Here is a 7,407-nt window from a genome sequence, read left to right as displayed (position 1 = left end):
CATTAATGAGGAAAAAAATTAACTTAAATGATTTTAGCAAATGACTGCAATATAACAAAGAGTGAAAAATTTAAGGGGGTCTGAATACTTTCCGTACCCACTGTATATTTAAAAAACCCAAAATTTATAACCATTTTGTTCATTTCAGATGACGAAGGCTGTTCATCTTCTGACAGAGAAACAGACTTAACATCAAAAGATCAGCTGACGGTCAAAAGTTTCTCCTGCGCCACCTGTGGAAAAACACTGAGTTCACAGAGAAACCTAACGAGACACGAGAGACAACACACAGAAAAGAAATGCTTCACTAACACCAGCTTTCCTACCGCAGAAGAGAGGAGACTTCATTCAAAAGAGCACAGCATGAAGAAGGAGTTTCACTGTGAACAGTGCGGGAAGGATTTTTTCTTTCATTCTAGTCTAAAAGTTCACTTGAAGACTCACAGTGAAAAGTCTTTCCACTGCAGCGAATGTGACAAGTATTTAAGCACCAAACAATCTCTTCTTGCTCATAAGCGAATCCACACGGGAGAAAGACCGTACAAGTGTCCTCACTGTGAGAAGAGCTTCAATCATGGATCTAATCTGAAGACACATGTGCGTGTTCACACCAATGAGAGGCCGTATCAGTGCAGTGAATGTGGGAAAACCTTTAGGCAGTTATTTTCTCTGAAGTCACACCAAAGTGTACACTCTGATGAGAAACCGTTTCAGTGCAAACACTGCGACAAACGATTCCGTCAAAGATCTAATCTGAATCGTCACGAACAGATTCACACCGGAGAGAAACCATATCACTGCAGCGTTTGTGGGAAGAGTTTCAGTAAGGTTGATACTTTACAAAAGCACAAGAGGGTGGGTCTGAAGAAGGAGTTTCACTGTGAACAGTGTGGGAAGGGTTCTTTCATTCATTCTAGTCTAAAAGTTCACTTGAAGACTCCCGGTGAAAAGTCTTTCCACTGCAGCGAATGTGACAAGTATTTCAGCACCAAACAATACCTTCTTGCTCATAAGCGAATCCACACGGGAGAAAGACCATACAAGTGTCCTCACTGTGAGAAGAGCTTCAATCATGGATCTAATCTGAAGACACATGTGCGTGTTCACACCAATGAGAGGCCGTATCAGTGCAGTGAATGTGGGAAAACCTTTAGGCAGTTATTTTCTCTGAAGTCACACCAAAGTGTACACTCTGATGAGAAACCGTTTCAGTGCAAACACTGCGACAAACGATTCCGTCGAAGATCTAATCTGAATTGTCACGAGAGGATTCACACCGGAGAGAAACCATATCTGTGCTCCTACTGCGGAAAGAGCTTTTCTAGTCCATCTCAATTTGTATCTCATAAGAGAGTCCACACTGGAGAAAAACCATATCACTGCAGCGTCTGTGGGAAGAGTTTCAGTAAGGTTGGTACTTTACAAAAGCACAAGAGGATTCATACTGGAGAAAGACCGTTCAAGTGTTCTCACTGTGACAAGACGTTTGCTCGATCAGGCGTCCTTAAGGTCCATCAGCGAGTTCATACAGGAGAGAAACCTTACTCCTGCTCCATCTGCGGCGAGAGATTCGCTTATTTAGGTAGTTTTCAGACCCACCAGAACAAACACGCTAAAGAACAAACTGCTCCAGAATCATCAGAGTGACTTTCATCAGTCAATCTGGAGAAAAAAACTAAAAAATGTTCATTGAGCTCTTACTGCCAGTAGGGGGCAGTGATTTTTTTTAATGCGGTGGATTGATCCAAGTGCTGTATATAAAGTAGAGTAATGATTTTATGTTAAACCAGACAGAACTATTAAAAATCCTCAAAATAAAATACTACAATAATACGAGCGCCTGGATTTCATAAGGCTGTTAATCATGTTTTATGTGGTGAAATGCATGAAGGAGAGTCACTGGCAAATACACTCTGTTTTTCATTGCTGGACCGGTTTCTTTTAATCAAGAAAGAACCATGGTTTATTAATTATCCATTTCTTCACTGTTCTTCCAGAGCATTTATGCTGCCGTGTAAGGTAAGATATTTACTTGGTAGAAACGAATCCTCTGGGTGGATAAGTTTGGTGGTTTTGTGGGAGCTACTTGAACTTCACTGTAATGTCAAATACAGGTGCATCTCAATAAATTAGAATGTCGTGGAAAAATTCATTTATGTAGTTTGATCAGTTCATTATAAATATTGTATATCTAGTAATAATCCTGCTGTGTGTGTGTTCAGATGCTGAGCATGAAAGCGCAGGTGGATGTGGTCTGCTGTAAATCAGTAGGAACTGATCTGTCCATGCTGGATATTGAGGATTTCATCACAGAAATCTGTCAGCTGAAGAAAGAGGTGGCTTCACTGGAGGCAAAGCTGAGAGAAAGAGGAGACCAACTGAACAGAGAGGTTTGAGCAGCTCTTCAGTTCATCTTCAGCTCAGTCACTGTCTGTTTGTCCAGTAAAAATGTCTATAGCTTCTATTAAAGGGATAGTTCACCCAAAAATGAAAATGCTGTCTTTAATTACTCACCCTCATGGCGTTCCAAACATGGCTGTCATGAAGCCCTGTGCGAAGTTGACGTGCGAGGCCCTCAGCAACTGTGTGTGTGTGTGTGTGTGTGTGTGTGTGTGTGTGGGATGGGGGGTCGCTATAGTAACGAACGCAACTATTTTATTTTAAAATGTGCACATTCACTCTTATTCGTATGTCTAATAGTCGAAAACGCAAACGTCTCTTGTCACGTTCATTTATGATTTACATGAATCGTAATCGCATATTTTCAATTCAAAATGGCATTCAAAGTAGTTTGCATCACTAGATAGTCTATTACTGTCGGTCGCTGAACATTTCTATCGTAAAACGTTTCCTAATACAGTACTACTGTGCATACATTTTTCCACAAACTATCGTTGCGTAGTGACAGTAAGACCCGCCTTCTTTGATTTGATTGGTCATCTCGAACATTTTGACATTGACGAGCGCTGTTGGACCACTGAGGCAGACCAGCCTAAAAGTTTAACTTTGAAAACTTTTTGTCATCCTAACAACAAACAGCTTTACTCATTCTTATGCACAGAGTCTTATACTGTCTATCAGCTATGACTATTTTAGTCTTTCAAAGGATAAAATGGGTGGAAAAACTGTAAAGAATTATACATAAATTACATAAAATGCAGGGAGCGAGGCCCTCTAGAGGCTTGAGACCCTGTCGCACACTTGGCCCAGCCCTTGCGACGGTACTGTTCCAAACCCATAAGACCTTCGTTCATCTTCGGACACAAATTAAAATATTTTTGATGAAATCCGAGAGCTTTCTGACCCTCCATGGTGAGAGGATCTTGGTTTCTGGAGGTAGGGTTGTGGATGGGGTTTTCAGCGTGGGGTGAGGTGATTGGAATTCAGGGCTCTCGCAGCCTGGGGGAAAAAGCTGTTGAGCAGTGTTGCAGAGCAAGCTCTGATGCTCCGGTACCGTCTTCCTGATGGCAAGAGCTGGAAGAGAAAATGGGAGGGATGGGTGGAGTCCTTCACGGTACTGGTGGCTTTACTGGAGCATCGTGTAAGGAAAATGTCCAGAATGGAGGGGAGAGGGGCACCGATGAACTTTGCAGCTGTGTTCACTGTCCGCTGTAGGGTCTTAAGGTCAGCAGCTCTGCAGTTCCCGTACCAAACAGTGATGCAGCTGGTCAGCACACTCAATGGTGCCCCTGTAGAATGTGGTAAGGATGGGTGGAGGGAGACTTGCTTTTTCGAGTCGGCGCAGGAAGTGGAGCCGCTGTTGTGCCTTCTTGGAGAGTGATGTAATGTTGGTGGTCCAGGTGAGGTCTTCTGTTATGTGCACTCCCAGGAATTTAGTGCTGCTTTATTTAGTGACTCTCTCCACAGTCGAGCTGTCGATGGTCAGTGGAGGGTGGTCAACAGAGTTCCTCCTGAAGTCCATCACAACCTCCTTTGTCTTACTCACATTGAGGGACAGGTTGTTTGCACCACACCATTCAAACAGTTGTGCCACTTCTAGGGTTGGGCTGAAAGTAATAAAAAAATTAGTTGTCATACTGCCCAGCACTACTTTCTGAATACGGATTCACGCTTCGGGCACAACCCTTAACTCCCCCGTCTGCCCCCCGATGTCATCGTCCATCGCGATTTCACTGTAGACATCGTCCGATGCCAATTTTGTAGACATCGCCCAACCCTAGCCACTTCCTCTCTTTAGGGCGTTTCATCATTGTTGCTGATGAGACCTACCACAGTTGTGTCATCAGCAAACTTGATGATGTGGTTGCAGCTGAACTTGGCAGTGCAGTCGTGGGTCAGCAGCGTGAAGAGCAGCGGGCTAAGTACACAGCCTTGTGGGGCACCTGTGCTCAGTGTGGTAGTACTGAGGTCTTCCAGTTAGAAAGTCCAGGATCCAATTACAGAGGGAAGTGTTTAGGCCCAGCAGGTTTAGTTTGTTGATGAGTTGTTGTGGGATTATTGTGTTGAATGGTGAGCTGAAGTCGATGAACAGCATTCTAACATAGGAGTCTTTATTTTCTAGGTGGGTAAGAGCCAGGTGGAGGAAATTGCATCGTCTGTAGAGCGGTTTGGACATTATGCAAACTGGAGCGTATCGAGTGTGTTGGGGAGGCTGGTTTTGATGTTGTGCATGACTAACCTCTCAAAGCACTTCATCATGATTGGAGTCAGTGCTATGGGACGGTAGTCATTTAGACAGGACACAGGTGATTTCTTTGGTACCAGTATGATTGTTGTGGATTTGAGACATGTGGGGACGACTGCCTGGCTCAGCGAGGTGTTGAAGATATCTCTTAGGACATCTGTCAGCTGTGCAGAACAGTCTCTCAGTACACGGCCAGGTATGTTGTCAGGACCCACAGCCTTGCGTGGGTTAGTCCTAGATAGGGTCTTCCTTAGGCCGGCTGGAGACAGACAGAGCGCCTGGTTGTTGGGAGGTGTGGGCAGTTCTTTGCAGGTTTGTCATTCTGCATTTCAAACCATGAATAAAGGTGGTTGAGTGCATCTGGGAGGGATGTGTCGTCATCACAGGCCTGTGGCGGGGGCTTGTATTGAGTGATGGTCATGTAGTAAGGACATCGTTAAAACAGTCCATATGCCATCAGTGGTTCAACCGTAATTTTATGAAGCTACGAGAATATTTTTTGTGCACAAAGAAAACAAAAAGAAGGCAGCGGCTATTTGCACTAAGTGTAAATAGTAATAGATTCTATTTAAGCCGCGGTCACACTAGACTTTTCGTTCCATTGATTTCCATTCATACGCATGCGATTGCATCAGACCGGAAACGCAAGCATGTGCGAAGATATTTTGCTACATAGCAAAGTTCAAGTTTGGTGAACCCTGATCTGCGAATTCGCATCACATGACACTGTGTGACCAACAGCAGATCGATACGTCACAGCATGACCTCGTAGCTGAATTAAAAGAACATAAATTTAAATCTGCAGCGCTGCAGGAAAGTGGAGTAGATTGTATGTTTTTACATTTTAGATGTATTATTATTGGTTATGTGTAGTGTTGTCACAGGAACAAAATGTCAGTATTCGGTACCAATACCAGTGAAAATCCACGGTTCTCGGTACCACCGGTACTTAAAAAAAACCTGGTACCGTAACGTTTTCATTTTTTTAGTACCGACTTGGTACCGAAGTACCGGGTCTTTTGACAACACTAGTTATGTTTAAGTTAAGTTTTTAAAAAGATGCTGCAGAGCATGACGTCATATCACGACCTTTGCAGCATGTGAGGGCATTTTGCTCAAACTCTAGTGTGATCGCGACTTTACACTGTTAAAATTGCAAGATTTTCTGCTATTTAAACTACTTCTTGCAAATAGTGGCATTTATCTGCACCTCAGTATTGTAGTACATTATAAAACAGAATGCAGTAATAATGTATTGAGTGTAAATTATCATTTAAATTCATATTATTAAATGGATGCCACCTTAATGGGACAATATAAGCCCTCCCTACCCTAACCCTACCCTATACTTTATTTTCAACTTTTTGATTATTTCCTTCATTTTTATTTTAAACAAATGCCTTTCCGATGTGATATGAGATTTTAAAAAGACGAAAAAAGTTTGGCAAAAGGCGTATTCAAACTTGTCGATCGTGTCAAAAATGACCAAGGCATGCGCTTTACCATCTACGCCACTGGAGATGTAGTTAAATAATCGTCTTTTGTAGTCTTGACTAGCCCAATCACACGTTGGTGGGCAGAGTTAGTGTAAATAGCCTCTGCCAACAAGGCGGCCTATTTGCACTTAGTGTAAATAGACACTCCGCAAAAATAATTACTTTATCCAGCAATTTATTCTCTTCCGTGTCAGTCTTTGACTGTAAAAGACTGTAAAAATGCTACAGTAAAATCTTGTTAAATGGTTAACGATAAGTTCCCCTACGATATATGGTGAAAAACTTTATTGGACATTACATGTAATTTTACGGTAGTATACTGTTTTTAGAAGTAAAAACGAATGTATAATTTACAGTGAATAACCGTAAATTGACATTCCCAGAATTCCCTGCATTACATTACAAATTTTATGTTTTTTTTTGCTGAAATAACGGTTTCTTCTTCTTTTGTTCTAATCAGTTTTGTACATTAGGGTTGTATGTTACACCTAATGTTGTTAAATTAATATGTATTGCATTATTTCAGTTTCATGTGTGTTTAGTGTTTGTGAATGACACTGTGCAACTTCTATATTTACATTTACATTTAGTCATTTAGCAGATGCTTTTATCTGAAGCGACTTACAAATGAGGACAATGGAAGCAATCAAAATCAACAAAAGAGCAATGATATACAAGTGCTATAACAAGTCTCAGTTAGCTTAACGCAGTACACGTAGCAAGGGTTTTAAAAATAATATAATAAATAAAAAGAAAATGGATAGAATAGAAAAGAAAAAGAATAGAGCAAGTTAGTGTTAGAGGTATTTTTGCTTTTGTTAATTGTATAATAAATTAAAAGAAAATGCATAGAATACAAAAAGATTAAAAAGCTAGAGTTCGTTTTTTGTTTGTTTTAAGAATGGAATTAGAACAGAGAGTGCTAAAGTTAGAGGGTCAAATAAAGATGGAAGAGATATGTTTTTAGCCGATTCTTGAAGTTGGGCAGGTCATTCCACCAGGAGGGAACATTTAATTTAAAAGTTCGTAAAAGTGATTTTGTGGTTCTTTGGGATGGCACAATCTAGCGACGTTCACTTGCAGAACGCAAGCTTCTAGAGGGCACATCATTCTGAAGTAATGAATTTAGGTAAAGAGGTACAGAGCCAGTGGTGGTTTTGTAGGCAAACATCAATGCCTTGAATTTTATGCGAGCAGCTAATGGTAGCCAGTGCAAATTGATAAACAGAGGTGTGACGTGCATTCTTTTTGGCTCATTAAAAATGA

At 41.3% G+C, this 7,407-nt stretch overlaps 2 protein-coding genes across 2 annotated transcripts in view; both read left to right on the top strand.

Annotated features, from left to right (window-relative positions):
- Nucleotides 1-2,088, top strand: part of LOC107571120 (zinc finger protein 345-like) — a 19,532-nt gene extending 17,444 nt beyond the window's left edge. The window contains exon 5 of the mRNA XM_016257396.1: nucleotides 149-2,088. Within this exon, the coding sequence (XP_016112882.1) occupies nucleotides 149-1,647 (1,499 nt within the window). The 3' untranslated portion in view covers nucleotides 1,648-2,088. The remainder of the gene's footprint in view (nucleotides 1-148) is intronic.
- Nucleotides 2,089-2,176: 88 nt separating this feature from the next.
- The window catches only part of LOC107571127 (zinc finger protein 501-like), a 9,932-nt gene continuing 4,701 nt past the window's right edge, over nucleotides 2,177-7,407 (top strand). Inside the window, exon 1 of the mRNA XM_016257407.1 lies at nucleotides 2,177-2,390. Coding sequence (XP_016112893.1) covers nucleotides 2,223-2,390 — 168 coding nt within the window. The 5' untranslated portion in view covers nucleotides 2,177-2,222. The remainder of the gene's footprint in view (nucleotides 2,391-7,407) is intronic.

Source organism: Sinocyclocheilus grahami, unplaced genomic scaffold (assembly GCF_001515645.1).
Source record: "Sinocyclocheilus grahami isolate Dianchi unplaced genomic scaffold, SAMN03320097.WGS_v1.1 scaffold1551.1, whole genome shotgun sequence".
NCBI classification, from domain to species: Eukaryota; Metazoa; Chordata; class Actinopteri; order Cypriniformes; family Cyprinidae; genus Sinocyclocheilus; species Sinocyclocheilus grahami.
The sequence above is the reverse complement of the archived record's forward strand: the minus strand, read 5'-3'. Positions and strand labels throughout refer to the sequence as shown.